Source organism: Canis aureus, chromosome 1 (assembly GCF_053574225.1).
Source record: "Canis aureus isolate CA01 chromosome 1, VMU_Caureus_v.1.0, whole genome shotgun sequence".
Classification (NCBI taxonomy): domain Eukaryota; kingdom Metazoa; phylum Chordata; class Mammalia; order Carnivora; family Canidae; genus Canis; species Canis aureus.
In genome coordinates, this window is record NC_135611.1 from 97,643,642 (window position 1) to 97,660,927 (window position 17,286).

The 17,286-nt window shown below is 42.7% G+C and overlaps 1 protein-coding gene across 8 annotated transcripts in view; it reads right to left on the bottom strand.

Moving 5' to 3' along the window:
* SECISBP2 (SECIS binding protein 2) overlaps positions 1 to 17,286 on the bottom strand; it is a 47,379-nt gene that overhangs the window by 16,589 nt on the left and 13,504 nt on the right. For 4 of the 8 annotated variants that reach the window (XM_077910368.1, XM_077910405.1, XM_077910356.1 and 1 more), the window contains exons 8-10: positions 16,666 to 16,788; positions 15,398 to 15,487; positions 14,001 to 14,133 (exon numbers count right to left, since the gene is read on the bottom strand). In XM_077910368.1, coding sequence (XP_077766494.1) covers positions 14,001 to 14,133; positions 15,398 to 15,487; positions 16,666 to 16,788 — 346 coding nt within the window. The remainder of the gene's footprint in view (positions 1 to 14,000; positions 14,134 to 15,397; positions 15,488 to 16,665; positions 16,789 to 17,286) is intronic. The other 4 variants (XM_077910414.1, XM_077910379.1, XM_077910388.1 and 1 more) reach the window with 3 other exon arrangements.

Sequence of the window (17,286 nt, forward strand, 5' to 3'; positions counted from 1 at the left end):
AAGCATAATAACATTTGCATTACATGAATCCCAGAAGATGAGAGAGAAAACAGGCCAGAAAATATACTTGAGGAAATAATAGCTGTAAGCTTCCCAAATCTGAGGAAGGAAACAGATCTAGATCCAGAAGGCAGAAAGAGTCTTCCACAAAATAAACCCAAGGAGGTACACACCAAAATACTGAGTAATTAAAATGGCAAAAAGTTGGGACGCCTGGGTGGCTCAGCAGTTGAGCATCTGCCTTCGGCTCAGGGCGTGATCCCAGGGTCCTGGGATGGAGTCCCACATCGGGCTCCTTGAGGGAGCCTGCTTCTCCCTCTGTGTATGTCTCTGCCTCTCTCTCTGTGTCTCTTATGAATAAATAAATAAAATCTTTAAAAAAATAAAATGGCAGAAAGTACTGGTAAAGGCAGAATTTTAGAACTAGGAAGAGGGGTGCACCTGGAGGACGGGGGCCTCAGGTGATTAAGCATCATCGAACTCTTGATTTTGGCTCAGGTTAGGATCTCAGGGTCCTGGGATCTCAGGTTGTGGATTCTGCACTGGCAGATTCTCTCCCTCCCTTCCTCTCTGTTATCCTTGCCTTCAGCACTCTCTCTCCAAAAAACAAACAAACAGACCAGCAAGAGAGCAAACAGTTACATCCAGGGGAAATCCCATAAGGCCGTGCATGGATTTTTCAGCAGACATTTAGCAATGGCATGATATATTCAAGGTGCTGAAAGGAAAAAACATGCAGCGGAGAAGACTATCTAGCAAGGCTGTCAATAGGCATAGAAGGAGAGAGAAACAGTTTCCCAAAACAGAAGTTAAAGGAGTTCATGACCACTAAACCAGCCCTACAAGAAATATTAAAGGGGTCTCTGTGAGTGGGAAAGGAAGTCCGTAAGCAGGAATAAAAAAGGTCCTTAGGAAGCACAAAAGCAGTAAAATTAAGTATATCTATAAAAACAATTCAAGGGATTCACAAAATAAAAGGATGTAATGTATAACACCATGTATCTAACACACCATGGAGAGAGGAGTAAAGCCTCAGTGCTCTTAGGATGGGTTCAAACGTAAGTGGCCATCAACTTATGATAGACTGCTATCTGCAGAAGATGTGATTTGCCAACCTAGCTGTAGCCACAAATCCAAAACTCCTAACAGATATTTAAAGAGTAAAGAGAAAGGAATCCATGTATATAACTGAAGAAAGCCAGCAAACCCTGAGAGAAGGGAAGAAACAGAGAAGTACTACAAAACCACCATAAAAAAAACAAAATGGCAGTAAGTCCATACTTATCAACAATGTAAATGGCCTAAATGCTCCAATCAGAAGACCGAGGGTGACAAGAGTGAATAAAAAATCAAGACCCACCTATACGCTGCCTACAAGAGACTCGTTTCAGACCCGAAGCTACATGCAGACTCAAAGTGCAGGGATGGGAGAGCATTTATCCTGCAAATGGAAGTGAAAGGAAAACCTGGAGACCAATTCTTATATGAGACAAAACAGACTTTAAGACAAAGACAAGAAAAAAAGGCGGACAAAAGGGGGCAATCAAACAAGAAGATATAACAACTGTAAATATTTGGGACCCAACACGGGAGCACCCAAATACATAAAGCAGCTAATAACAAACCTAAAGGAAGTAATCAATAGTAATAAATTAACAGTAGGGAACTTAACACCCTACTAACATCAATGGATAGCTAATCCAAACAGAAAAATCAACAAGGAATCAGTGGCTTCGAATGACACACTGGGCCAGACAGATCCAAAAGATAGATAGATGGATAGATAGATAGATAGATAGATATTCGGAACATCCCATCCTAAAACACCAGAACGTACATTCTTTTCAAGGGCGCATGAAATGTTCTCCAGAATAAATCACATATTAGTGCACAAAGCAAGTCTCAACAAATTCAAGGAGCTCAAAGTCCTAACATGCATCTTTTCTGACCACAACGCTATGAAACTAGCAATCAACCGTAAGGAAAAATACGGAAAGATGGAAGATTAAGAACATGCTATGACAATGAATGGGTCAACTAAGAAATCAAAAAATAAATCCAAAAGTACACAGAAACAACTGAAATTGAAAATACAATCGTCCAAAATCTTTGGGATACAGCAAAAGTGGTTCTAAGAGGGAAGTTTATAGCAATACTACAGGCCCACCTCAAGAAGAAAAATCTAAAATAAACAACCTAACTTTACACCTATAAGGAGAGAGAAAAAAGAACAAACAAAACCCCCAACTGAAGGAAGGAAATCATAAAGATTATAGCAGAAATAAATAATACAGAGACTAACAAAAAAAAACAGAATACAACAATGAAACCAGCAGCTGGTTATTTGAAAAGATCAACAAAACTGATAAATCTTTAGTCAGATTCATTGGGGCGGGGGGGGGGGGGGGGGGGAGAGGACTGAAATCAACAAAATCAGAAATGAAAGATGAGAACAACCAAGACCACAGAAATACAAAGGATTATAAGAGAATATTATGGAAAACTATATAAATTTGGCAAATAGTAGAAATGGATAAATTCCTACAAACACACAATCTCCCTAAATTAAATCAGGAAGAAATAGAAAATTTGAATAGACCAACAATGAAACTGAATCCCTCATCAAAAAACTCCCAACAAACAAAAGCCCAGGACTAAATAGCTTCATGGGCAAATTCTATCAAACATTTTTTTTTAATGATTCTATTTATTTATTCATGAGAGACACAGAGAGAGAGAGAGAAGCAGAGACACAGGCAGAGGGAGAAGCAGGCTTCATGCAGGGAGCCTGACATGGGACTCCATCCCAGGTCTCCAGGATCAGGCCCTGGGCTGAAGGCGGGGCTAAACCGCTGAGCCACCGGGGCTGCCCAAATTCTGTCAAACATTTAAAGGAGAGTTAATACTTACTCTTCTCAAACTATTTTAAAAAATAAAAGAGGAGGGCAGCCCTGGTGGCCGAGAGGTTTGGTGCCGCCTTCGGCCTGGGGTGTGATCCTGGAGACCCGGGATCGAGTCCCGTGTAGGGCTCCCTGCATGGGGCCTGCTTCTCCCTCTGCCTATGTCTCTGCCATTTTCTCTCTCTCTCTCTCTCTGTGTGTGTGTCTGTCATGAATAGATAAATGAAATCTTAAAAAAATAAAATAAAAGAGAAAAGAAAACTTCCAAATTTACTGTGGCCAGCATTACCATGACATCAAAATCAGATAAAGACACTATAATAGAAGAACCACAGGCGTCTCTGATGAACACAGATGCAAAAATCCTCGAGAAAATAGCAAACTGAATGCAACGATACATTAGAAAAATCATTCACCATGATCAAGTGGGATTTACTCCTGGGATACAAGGGTGGTTCAATATTCACATATCAACACAAAACATGCATCAATAAAAGAACCATACGATCGTTTCAGTAGATGCAGAAAAAGCATTTGACAAAATACAAAATCCATTCATGATAAAAACCCTCAACAAAGTAGGTTTAGAGGGAACATACCTCAACATAATAAAGGCCATATAAAAAAACCCAAAGCTAACCCCACTCTACGGTGAAAAACTGTGAGCTTGGGATGCCTGGGTGGCTCGGCAGTTGAGTGTCTGCCTTTGGCTCAGGGTGTGATCCTGGAATCTGGGATCGAGTCCCGCATCAGGCTCCTTGCAGGGAGCCTGCTTCTCCTTCTGCCTGTGTCTCTACCTCTCTCTCTCATGAATAAATAAATAAAATCTTTAAAAACAAAAAAACTGTGAGCTTTCCCCTAAGGTCAAGAACACGAAAAGGATGTCACACCACTTTTATTCAACATAGTACCCAAAGTCCTAGCCACGGCAATCAGACAATGAAAAGAAATAAAGTCTTCCACTTTGGTAAGGAAGAAGTCAAATTTTCACTATTAGCAGGTGATATACTATATAAAGAAAAACCCAGACTCCACCAAAAAAGAGCTAGAATAAATAAATTCCATCAAGTTGCAAGACACAAAAACCAATGTATAGAAATCCATTGCATTTCTATGTACTAAATAATGAAATAGCATAAAAGAGAAATTAAGACAACAGACCCATTTACAATTGCATCAAAAATAATAAAATACCAGGATCCCTGGGTGGCACAGCGGGTTAGCGCCTGCCTTTGGCCCAGGGCGCGATCCTGGAGACCCGGGATCGAATCCCACATCGGGCTCTCGGTGCATGGAGCCTGCTTCTCCCTCTGCCTGTGTCTCTGCCTCTCTCTCTCTCTCTATCATAAATAAAATTAAAAAAAAAAAAAAGATTAAAAAAAATAATAATAATAATAAAATACCTAGGAATAAACTTAACCAAGGAGGTAAAAGGCATGTGTACTGTGAAAACTATAAAACAGACTAAAGAAAATGATGATAATGCAAACAAATGGAAAGATATTCTATGCTTATGGATGAGGATAAATACTATTAAAATGTCCGTATTACCCAAAGCAATCTACATATTTAATGCAATCCTTGTCAAAATATCAACAGCATTTTTCACAGAACAAGAACAAATAAGTTTAAAATTTGAATGGAACCAAAGACCCTAATAGCCAAAGTAATCTTAAAAAAGAAGAACAAAACTGGAAGCGTCACAATCCCAGACTTCAAGTTATACTACAAAGCTATGGTAATCAAAACAGCACGGTACTACAGCCATAGGTGGCAGTCACTTAGGCATCTAACTCTTGGTTTCAGCTCAGGTTGTGATCTTAGGTTTGGTGGGATCAAGCCTTTTATGAGTGCAGAACCTGCCTCAGATTGTTTCCCTCTTCCTCTCCCTCTCTCTAAAATAAATAAAATCTTAAAAAAAAAAAAACCAACCAACCAAAAAAAAAAAAAAAGCAAACAAAGAAAACCAGTATGGTACTAGCACAAAAAAAGAAACACAGATCAATGGAACAGGACAGAAAACCCAGAAATAAACCCAAAATTATATGGCTAATAATCTTCAATAAAGAAGGCAAGAATATACAATGGGGAAAGGATGGTCTCTTCAACAAAGATTAAGCATTCAACAAATAATGCTGGGAAAACTGGAGAGCTACATGCAAAATAATGAAACAACTAGTTTCTTATACTATACACAAAATTAAATTCAAAATGGATGAAGGACCTAAATGTGAGACCTGAAGCCATAAAAATCCTAGAAGAGAATACAGGCAGTAATTTCTCTGACATCAGCCATAGCAACATTTTTCTAGATATGTCTCCTAAGTCCAGGGAAACAAAAGCAAAAATAAACTGCTGGGACCACACCAAAATAAAAAGCTTCTGTTCGGTGAAGGAGTCCACAAACTAAAAGGCAAACTACTGAATGGGAGAAGATATTTGCAAAAGACGTATCTGATAAAAGGTTAGTATTCAAAATATATAAAGAACTGCTACACCAAAAAAACAAATAATCCAATTAAAATGGACAGAAGACATGAACAGACATTTCTCCAAAAAAGACATCCAGATGGCCAACAGACACTTGAAAAGACACTCCATATCAATGATCATCAGGGAGATGCAAATCAAAACCACAATGAGCTATTACCTCACACCTGTCAGAATGGCTACAATCAAAACCACAAGAAACAACTGTTCACAAGGATGTAGAGAAAAAGGAAAGCTCATGCACTGTTGGTGGGAATGCGAAGTAGTATAGTCACTCTGGAAAACAGTATGGAGATTCCTCAGAAAATTAAAAATAGAATTACCCTATGATCTAGTAATTCCACTACTGGATATTTAATGAAAGAATACAAAAACACTAATTCAAAAAGATAGATGTACTACTATATTTACTGCAACAGTATTTACAACAGCCAAATTACAGAAACAACCCAAATGTCCACTGAGAGATGAATAAAGAAGTGATACATATATACAATGGAGCATTACTAAACTATAAAAAGAAAAAAAAGGAAATCTTGCCATTTGCAACAACAGGATAGATCTAGAGAGCATAATAATAAATAAGTCAAGAAAAACAACACGATTTCACTCATGTGAAATTTAAAGAAAGTAAAAAAACAAGAAAAACTCTTAATTATACAGAACAAAATGATGGATACCAGAGGAGTGGTGGGTAGGGGACTGGATGAAATGGGTGAAGTGGCTTAAGAATATATGTATCGTGATGTGCACTATGTAATGTATAGAATTGTTGAATAACTATAATGTACCCTCGAAACTAATATAACACTGGATGCTAAGTATACTGAAATTGAGAGAAAAAAAGAATTATGCTAAATCTGTTTTGCCTGTGATCTTTAAATGGGGACATTAAAGCCTGGAGACAGCACAGCTGTTTACAACATGGTTCACTGACTATTTTAAGCCCATGGGGGGGGGGGGGACCTATTGCTCAGATATAAAGATTCTTTTCAAAATATAACTGTTCATTGACAGTGCAATTAGTCACCCATCCAAGAGCTCTGATGAGATTAACTAACTATCAAGATTGTTTTCATGCCTGGTAACAAAAAATTTATTTTGTAGCCCATAGATCAAGGAGTGATTTTGACTTTTGAATCTTATTATTTAAGAATTACATTTCATAGGCCTATCGTGGCCATAGATGCTGATTGCTCCGATGGGTCTAGGCAGAGTGAACTGAAAACATCCTGAAAAGGATTCGCCATCTGGAACAAGCCAAAATATTAACATTCATAAGGGTTTGGAAGAAGTTGATTCCAGCTCTCATGGATGGCTTGAAGGGGTTCAGGACTTTCCTGGAGGAAGTCACTGCAGATATAGGAACAGCAAGAGAACCAGGATCAGAAGTATAGTCTGAAGATAGACTGAACTGCCCCCAATCTCAGGATAAAACTTAAACAGATGAGGGGTTGCTTCTTAAAGAAGAGCAAAGAAAGTGGGTTCTCGAGATGAGATCTACTCCTGGTGAAGATGCCGTGAAGACTGTTGAAATGACAATGAAGGATTTAAACTGTCACGTGAATGTAGTTGTAAAGCAATGGCAGGGTTTGAGAGGAGGGACTCAAGTTTTGAAAGAAGTCCTACTGTGGGTAAAATGCTACCAAACAGCATTACATGCTACGAAGAAATCATTCACGAAAGGAAGAGTCAATCCATGCAGCAAACTTCACTGTCTTATTTTCAGAAATGGCCACAGCCACTATCACCCTGATGGTCAGCAGCCTTAAACATCAGATGAGGCCCTCCAGTAGCAAAAAGATTATGGCTCCTGAAAGCTCAGATGAGGGTTGGCATTTTTTAGAAATATTTTTTAATTAAAGTATATACATTGTTTTATTTTAGACATAACACTGCTGCACTTAATAGATTACAGTTCAGTGTAAACATAACTTTTACATGCACTGGGAAACCAAAAATTAATCTGACTTCCTTTACTGCAATATTCACTTTATTGCAATGGTCTGGAACCAAACCCACAGTATCTCCAACGTACACCTGCACTAGGGGAGAAAAACTGCCACGCAGGAATTCTATATCCAGCAAAACCATCTTTCCAAAACTAAATGCAAAATAATGACATTCCCCGACAAACAAAGCATGAGAGAATTTGCTGCTTAGCAGAACTCCTGTATGATACAAGAGGAAATGCTAACGGAGGAGCCCCCTGGACAGTAACAGACTCCAAAGAGACAAACATAGAACACTAAAAATTGTGAACAGGAAGCTGATAAACATACATTTCTCATTCCTTGTCTTAGGTTTCTTCAAAAGACGTGGCTGCACAAAGCAATCCTGACAACACTGTATTGTTTTAACTTATATAGGTGAAACAACAGCCCAAACACAGAGAGAGGGAGAGAAGAGTTGTACTGGAGTAAAGTTTCTCCAGTGCAGAAACTCAGATGTATACTGTAATTCCTAGAGCAATCACTGTCCTCATTCAGGAGCAACCACTTACTTTCCTAGTTTTCAGGAAAATCATTTTTAAAGAAAAAACAAATGAAGGTATCAAAATGGTAGTCTAAAAATATTTACTTGGGGCACCTGGGTGGCTCAAGTTAAGAGTTAGTCAAGTTAAGAGTTAGTCAAGTTAAGAGTTAGTTAAGAGTAGACTTGATTTCAGCTCAGGTCCTGGGATCGAGCACCAGGTGTGGAGCCTGCTTAAGATTCTCTCTTTCCGGGCAGCCCCGGTGGCACAGTGGTTTGGCGCTGCCTGCAGCCCAGGGTGTGACCCTGGAGACCCAGGATCGAGTCCCATGTCAGGGTCCCTGCATGGAGCCTGCTTCCCCTTCTGCCTGTGTCTCTGCCTCTCTCTGTCTCTCTGTGTCTCTCATGAATAAATAAAATAATTAAAAAAAAAAAAAAAAAAGATTCTCTCCCTCGCCCTCTGCCCCTGCCATCTCTGTAAATAATAAAAATTATTTACTTAACATAAAAGACAACAGTTGAAGAGGAACAAAGATGACAGGAGAGAATAAAAAACCCAGCAAAACACTGAACATAAATCCAACCACAGTAACAATTACATTAAATGTGAACAAAGGAAACACCCTAGTCAACAAAACACCCCAGTCAACAGGCAGAGGCCATCAGGCTGGATAAAAAAGAAAAACGTGACTGCAGTAGTCTCAAAGAAACACACCTCGGGTTCCAAGGCGTCGTCTGCTAAGTAGCCAGGGCTCCTCCTGCCATTGCTGCTGGTAAAAGCAGGTATATCCTCATTGCCCTGGTCGCCGACAGGGAGACCTGATCTGGAATCCAGGAAAGACTCAAGCCAAAAGCCCTGAGTGAGGTTGTGTGCTGGACTGAAAGCACGGCACAGGGGTCACCTCACACTGGCTCAGCTACAAAGAAAGAGAAACCCCAAATTCCTCTTAACTGGTTTTCACTTTTCCTGGCAAAGAGGGTTCCAGTTGTAATGTCAAAAGGGAAGGTGATGGGCACATCTGGATGTGGGCATTCTTCAGATTCTGGCCAAAATATTTCAATATTATCAAAATCTCAGCCTCAAAATTCAACCCGAAACTATGTGACTTGAATCGGAAAATATAAAATTTGCCTTTTAAAAATATCTTAGAATGATCTGACCATCTGTACTATGTATTTTTTAGTCATACGTGATTATACAATTACCTTCTTGGTTCCTGACTTGCCAATTGTAAAGTTGTTTTTTTTGTTTTTTTTTTTAAAGATTTTATTTATTCACTCATGAGAGACACACACACACACACACACACAGAGAGAGAGAGAGAGGCAGAGACACAGGCAAAGGGAGAAGCAGGCTCCAGGCAGGGAGCCCAACGCGGGACTGGATCCCGGGTCCCCAGGACCACACCCCAGGCCAAAGGCAGCGCCAAACTGCTGAGCCACCAGGGCTGCCCTAAAGTTTCTATTACTCCTTCACCTCTATGAGTTTTACAAACCAAAATATAAGTGGCTTCTTTAAAAAAAGAAATCCTGATCTCACTGGGGTCTCCCATTCTTTGCTAAACTATTTCACACACAATTCCATCAAATAGATCCAACTTGAACCCAGTGGGAAAAGCCCCACACAGTGCCTCTCAGGCTGGTTTCCTCTGCCTTGTGAGTGAAGTAAGGACCTGGAGAGCTCAGTCAACAGCTTACACACACCCCCTGCAGCCTCCCCAGGGAACTACATTCTGCGCCAGAGGAGGGCCGGCTGCACATCTTCCAGATTTCTGAGTGTGATGTAGGTTACTTGAATTTCTGCTCCGGAAAACAACAGGCTAAGATAACTTCTGCTGTGACCTAGGAGTAAGCCCTGCATTGTGTTTGTGCATTTGCTGTGTATTACGATGTTTTGACATCTTAAAGGCTTCCAGTTAAAAAAGAGTGCCCTCCAGAGATAGCCAATTCTTAGAGAGACCAAAGGCTCCAGGCTGCAAAGCAACTTCGATATGCAAGCTAACCCACCCAGAGCCAGACCTCCTCCATCTGGCCCCTGCACCCTGGAGGCAGGATCCTTTAGTCATCCCAGGGCCAGGGGCCAGGCCACTAGTTACCTCTAGCTCAGAGCTCACTGAAAGGAATCAAACTGGCCAGTGCTAAACAGTCCGCCCTTCCCTGCCCACAGAAACCCCAACAAAGGCTCTGGCCTAACGCCCTCCCCTCGCTTCTGACCTCTGCCTGCTGTCTACCCCGGTGCTTGTGCAGGTGGCTGTGCCTCCTGTCTGTAGGACCTGGGACTACAATAAACTGTTTTCTTGAGCCTCTCTTCCACCCCTTCTGGTGGCCACACCTGACTCACCACCTCATCAAAAAAAACAGAACAAGCCCAAAGCCAACTGCCAAGGAAAAGCTGACTGCCCACAGGTGACCCATAAATTACCAGCTCCTACTAAGCACCTGGACTGGTCTGAGAACCACACACCATCAGAGAGCCCTGCAGGCCTTTCCCAAATGAGCTGAGGAAAGCAACACTCATCAGGGAAGAGTCACCCAGGGGACAGGGGTCCCAAGCTCTGGTACAGTCACTCAGACTTGCCACATACCCAACCATGGAAACTGACATGGATAAAATTACCAACATCACCGAGACAACCAAGGAAATGTAAACACAGACTGGACACCAGACACTAGTGAGAAACAAGCATAAATGCTGTGAGAGGCCGGCGGGGGGGTGGTCCAGTGAAGCACACCACCACCATCAGACATGCCAACAGGGCACATACAGGGAAACGATGGAACACCTACCACTTGCTTTAAGGCACTTCAGAAATATAAAATGTGAAGTCACAGACACAACAAGAGTGGCACAATGTTGATAACTGCTGGAGCTAGGTAACAGGCAAATGGTAGGGTTCACTGCACTCTCTCTACTTTTGATTATTTTCCATAATGCAAAGTACAAAACAAGGACGAAACAAAAAATCCTACTGTGAGCTAGTTAAAAACACCTCTTCCCCAAGCCCAACTCCACCCCAGTGACTTCACTGCACCTGCCCAAAGTCTGAGACATGTCCAGGGCCTGTGCTTTCTGTGCACTCCCAATTGTGCAGCTGCAGGTGGCCCTGGGGATGCAGCGTGAGGGAGGAACAGTGGGCTGAGGGACACCCTGTCTACCACTGCCTCAACCACTGTGCTTCAGCTAAATTAGCTACGTTCAGAATTTTAAGGTTGTATGCTGAGCTGGTAATAAACGCCACTAAGGAACTGCCACATAAACTTCCTTCTGCTATAGCCATGAGAATGGTATTTAGAAACTGCTCACCACATACCATTCAGCAACCCGTACAAAAACAATCCACACGAGAAACAGCATTTCGAATTTTTAGCTTCAAAAATATGCCAACTCCACCCCGATCCCCCCTAGAAAGGCTACAATTAAGATCACCATGATCATCATATTGGTGAGCATGCAGAAGCACTAGAGCTTGCACACATTACTGACGAGTGTAAAACAGCACACAAGCAGTACGGCAATTTATAAACTAAATATATCCCTACCACGTGGCCCAGCAGCTCCACTCCCAAGTGAATCAAAAACAGATACTCAAATACTGCTACCTGAATAGTCATAAAAGTACTACTCATAAGAGCTAAAAGGTGGAGACGATTTAAATGCTCATCAGTGGGCGAATGGGGAAACAAACTGTGGCGATGGAACAGGATTCAGACATAAAAACTAGCCAGATGCTGATGCAAGAACATGGATGAACGTCAAAGACGCTCTGCCAAGGGAAAACAGACCAACACAAAAGGTCACAAACTGCACCATTCCATTTATGTAATGCATCAGAACAGGCAAAGCCAAAGAGAAAATGCACACTGGGGGTTGCTGGGAGCTGGGGAAACGGGGAGCTCAGCGGGCAGGGGTCTCCTTTTGCCAGGGTGAAAGTGTGGAACCAGAGAGAACAAGGCCACACAACACTGGGGACGAACTCCATGCCACTGAACTGTACGCCTTTAAATGGGTTTTATGTTACTTGAATTTCACATCCAAAAAAAGCCAAAAAGGAACTCTGTACAACAGGAGTAAATCTCAAAACCCGCTTGATGAGTGAAGAAAGCCTTAATCAAAGGAGCATATATTATAAGATCCCATTTCTACAAAGCTCTAGCAGGAAAAAGGAAGTCTGGCAGACAAAGAATCCGCAGGTGGCTGCCTGGGGGCACGTAGGGACTTGCTGGGTGGGGTGCAGGGAGCTTCCAAGGGTGCTGACGGGGGCTTGGGTGACCTTGCAAAGGGCTTACCTAAGATCTGTGCATTTCACTAATGCATGCTTCACCTCCGAAGACAAAAAGAACCATGAGCTCTAGTCAGTGATATGCCTGCAACCTTTATTAGAGGTGATAGCAACCAAGGTCTGCAACTTTGAAAGGCAGCAAAAAATAAAATAAAACATTGATAGGTGGTTAGGTCAGGGTCAGCCAGCTTTTCCTTAAAGGGCCAGAGAGTAAATATTTTAGGCCCGTGAGCACATGAGTGTGCAACACTTAACTGCCATTTCCTAAAGTCATCCTACGTAAGTAATTCATCAACACTTAGCATGTTAACTATTCCATAGTACACAACCCAGGAACACCAATCACACTCACTGTGTTGTGCAACCCTCACTACCACCTAGTTCCCAAAGTTTTCCATGCCCCAAACTGAAAGTCTGTCCCCACCAAAAAGTCCCATACCCTCCACCCCAGGTACCCTCTAATCTACTTCCTGTGACTGTCTAATCTAGATCTCTCATGTAGCACGTGCCCTTTTGTGCTGGCTTACTCCATTAGCAGAACGCTTTCATGTTTATCCACTCTGGCAGAACTTCCTTTCTTTTAAGGCCAAGTGGCAGTCGGCGGTCGGGCTGGACTGTTTAGCCATTTGGGCTGATAAGCAAGTGGGGGTGTTTCCACTTTTCGCCGCTTGGAATAATGCTGCTGTGAACACTGCCTTGCAAGCGTCTGGGTCTTCATTTTCAACTCCTCTGGGCGTACACAGGCAGTGGCATTGCTGGGCAACATGGCAACACTCCATCTAGCATTCTGAGGAGCTGCCAGACTGCTTCCCCAAGTAGTCTCATGCTTCCCCATTTCCCAGGGGTCTCCACTTCCTCCAAATCCTCACCAACACCTGCTATTTCCCGTGTTTTCCCACCACGGCTACCACAGCAGGAACAAAGAACTATCTCAGTGCAGCACTGGCTCACATTCGTCTGATGACTAATGCTGCTGAGCATCTTTTTATGTGTTACTGGCCACCTGTGCATCTCCGTGTAGAGCCATGTCAAGTCCTTTGCCGATTTTTTAGTGGGTATTTATTATCGAGTTGTAGGAGGAGTTCACAGATCTTTGGACACCAAATCCTTATCAGACATGTGATTTACAAACATTTTCTCACTTTCTGTAAGTAAATTACTTTTCTGTTTTCTTGACAATGTCAGCTGGTACACGTAAGGTTCTTGTTTTTGATGAAATCCTATTTAACTGTTTTTTCTTTTGTGGCCTGTGCTTTTGGTGTCCCAGCTAAAAATTCACTGCTTAATCATAAGTCATGAAATTTACCCTTGCTTTTTTTTTTTTTTTTTTTTGAAAGAGGGAGAGAGAGAATCTCAAGCAGACTCCCTGCTGAGTGCAGAGCCCAACCTGAGGTCACAACCTGAGCTGAAACCAAGAATCGGGTGCTTAAACCAACTGAGCCACCCAGGAGCCCCACCTTTGTTTTCTTCTTAGGGTTTTATGAGCTTAGTTCTTATATTTAGGTCATCACTCCATTTTAACTATTGCATATGGTGTGAGGCAGGAGCCCAGCTTTCTCTGGCGTGTGGAAAAATCCAGTTGTCCCAGCACCATTTTTCAAAACTGTTTCTTATTCTTTTAATGAACACATTCTGGTCAAAAATCCACTGGCCATAGATACATGGGTTTACTTCTGGACTCCCAAGCCATTCCATTTAGTATCTTTCTCTTCATCTTAGGACCATGCTGTTCTGACTATATACACACACTTTTAATTAAAGATCAGACAGTCAAAAAAAAAAAAAAAAGATCAGACAGTCACAGAGCAGTCTACCTGAAAGACCTCTAGCCATTTATCTGAGATGGACAGACTCTTACCTGAGAACACCACAGGTTTGGAGGACGGCTTCGAGCTCTGGGAGTGCTGCTTCTTTTCCAGGGCTGCTAGCATTCCCCCTAAATCCAACTGTACCGGAAGTTGGCTCTTCTTTCCACTATTTTTAAAATTATTCTATAGAATTAAAAAATCAGAAGTTTCCTTAGGATAATGTTTTTCACAAACTGTGTTTTTCTTTCTATAACAAAAAGATATAATGATATAAAAAATAAAAACTATTCATAGTGACTGTAAAAATCTTCTAAAAATTAATTAAAGGAAGCCCTAGATAATCCCATATTATCTCTCAATATGACTGGCATGGTTGTTTCCTCCTTCTCCCATAACCCTGGGTTTGTATCAGATGAGCTCCATCCCTGGCTACACCACATTGTGAATAAGAGCATACACCTACAGGTACCAAATCAAGACTCATGGGAAGTCTCTGGCAACAGCAGTTTGTGTGTGGGGCTAACTGTTGGTGTTTTGCCTCACCAGTACCACTCAACCTCTGACTGCCTAGGGGAGCCAATCGAATGCCATGAAATCATGGAGATACAACCAAGAATTTACACAAGTCCAAAATACACACGAGCAGGTATTAAATTTAGGCATGAAGTGTGATATATTGAAACAACTGCTATTTCTGAAATAATTGTGACCTGGGTTCTGAGGCTGTGTGAAAGGCTGTGCAGGCAAGCCACTGCACGCATGTGCTCTGGCACATTGACTCCTGCTCTGCTGCCTGGCTGAGGGCCCACATTAAAGTGTGAGCACAGAGTGCCACACTAGTAGGTTACAGGGTCCTCCACAGACAGGCATGCAAAAGGTCCAAACTGTACCATGGGAATTCAAACTAAGGTGCACAAGGGTTTAGAACTTCTCACCAACATAAAAATAATGACCCCACTTCGGAAGGCCAAATGACAATGAAGATGCTAGAGATGAGCCGAGGAATGGGGCCAAGTGTGCAAGTTCTCCATCTGGGTGACGAGTCACGAGTTCATCCCTGAACCTACCACAGAGCTGGGGCTCAAGGGGAGTCCTCTCTTCACCTTGTATTGACCGCTTAGAGTGAACTCTGATGGCTCTCCCCAGTTTGTTCAGACACTGCTGCCTCACAAAGGAAGTCCTCTAAGATCCCCAGGTAGCACGTGCTGCCATCCTTTCTGATGCAGCAGCGGCAGCTACCAAGTCTTCTTGTGAAGGTGACAGAATGTTTGGGCTTAGAGCAATTTTATTTCAATACACTGGGTATGATTCTCCAACGAAGTAAGGGATCAAAACTAAACCAGCTCTCTTGGTGCATAAAAAAGTCTGGAAAGTAGTTTTTGTCAAGAGTTTAGTTGAGCGAGAAAAGTTAAGCCTAAATCAAGGACAAGGTCAATCTAAAAATTACCTGTGGCTGCTGTTTGGATTGAAATTTCGGAGATGCTACTCTGTCTCTTCTTTCAGACGCAACTGCCAGATTGGGGAACTCCTCGGCATCCTAAGTAAACCACACACCCTTTAGCTCATTGCGGATCACGAGAATCAATGTGCCCACGTGCAAGCTTTTCCCTGCTCCTGTTCTGCATCTATGACAAGCTCCCACAGTGCTCTCAAGGGGATCTCAACAGCCCCTAACTGTTTCACTCTTACCAACAGATTTAAAATCTAATCCCGCTGCCCTGGAGAGCAGCAGGCAGGGGCCCCAAGGACGTGGGTGCCTGAGCCCCCACCCCAGGCACAAGAGTGTTCAAGCACCCAGCCTTCAACTGCATTTTCATTAGAGAAACTGTCTAGACTCAGGAGATGGAAGTACTCTGTCTCGTGTGCTGCTTCCAGGCTGGAAAATAGAAATAAAATAGAAAATAGGGCAACAGGCCTCTAACAGTGACACTGAAGTCATTTAAGAACATCCTTCTGTGAGCATCTGAGGTGACTCAGAGTATGTGGGCTACGGGAAGAGAACTCTATGAATTATGTGTTGGCCCAAGCCATAAGACTCTGGCAGGGTGATAGGTCTTCAAATACACCCCCTAGTGTCCTCAAGAAGATGTCCCGAGAGCCCCCAGATACATGGTCAAGTCTCGGGTTTGGCCCCAACCTGGGTGGCAGGCAGCAGTGCTGAGCCCCCAGAGCCAGGCTGCTGAGTCTGATACTCAGTCTGAACCCAGGGCAAGTCCTCGCAGGACAGGGCCTTTCTTATAGTGCCACAGGGAAAGTTTACAGGGTGGTTTTGCAAGTCTGTGGAATTCTCTTGGCCAGGGCCCACAATGGAGCTCTGGCATTCTAATTTCCCTCTAGAGTGACGCACATTATATTACCATTTCTGGATAGAAAAGGAGACCCTGCAAAAGCCAGCATGCCAAAGCGAAGAAGAAACAGGGGAACAAGATAGTTAAGGAGTAGGAGCCGTGGCAGGTGCCCCACTCGATCTGCACAAGGGACTACTGCCTCTCCACTCCTCACGCACCCACCCGCCCAGTGCCCACGACAACTCAGCCACCACGCTGGGCCACCAAAGTGAAGAGAACAGGGGACAGCTATTGTCTTTAGCACTGGGCAAAGCCTATCAAGGAAATGCTGGAGATTTTCATTTGGGAAGCCCAAATGAACCTGAATTTCTACTAGGACAGACCCATTCACTGTGTCGTAAAAGGTGAGTAATAAACGTAAATGTACTTCAATCCTTGGTGGCTCCTGAACTGTCAAGACTTCATATTTTGATTTAGACTTTTCTTTCTTTTTCTTATGCTTTCTTGAGGCTTCATTCTGTTCGGGATCGCCACCCTGTGACGCTTTGGACTAGATGGAACAAAAAACACAGCAAAAATCATGGGCTTTTTAGACATTGAATGGGATGTTTACTTTGTGAATCAGAGAAAACTGACCACATGGCAACTTTGTTCAGAGTCTGGCTCCTCATCTCTGTTTTCCAATGAGCCAGCATTCAGTAGAGTACTTCTCAAGGAAAAGAAATCTGGTGAAAAAACTGTCCTATCCAATTATTTTGAAACTGGTAGATTTGGATATAACCTACTTGAGCCAGAAGAGATAATTCTGACATCTCTCATACCACCTTTAAGTCTTTTCATAAACCCGGGTGTGCCATTTCTAGCATAATGGCCTGGTAGTCCCTAAACCTGATCACATATCTGAATCCCCTGTAGAGACTTCAGGTGGGCCAAATGTGTGGGCCCGTCGCACACCTACTGAAGTGACCCTGCTGCTTGCACCCTCCTGCAGCACAGTAACCTCAGGGCCTCTGTACATCCGCCCACACTCAGGCTAGGCTGGGACCGC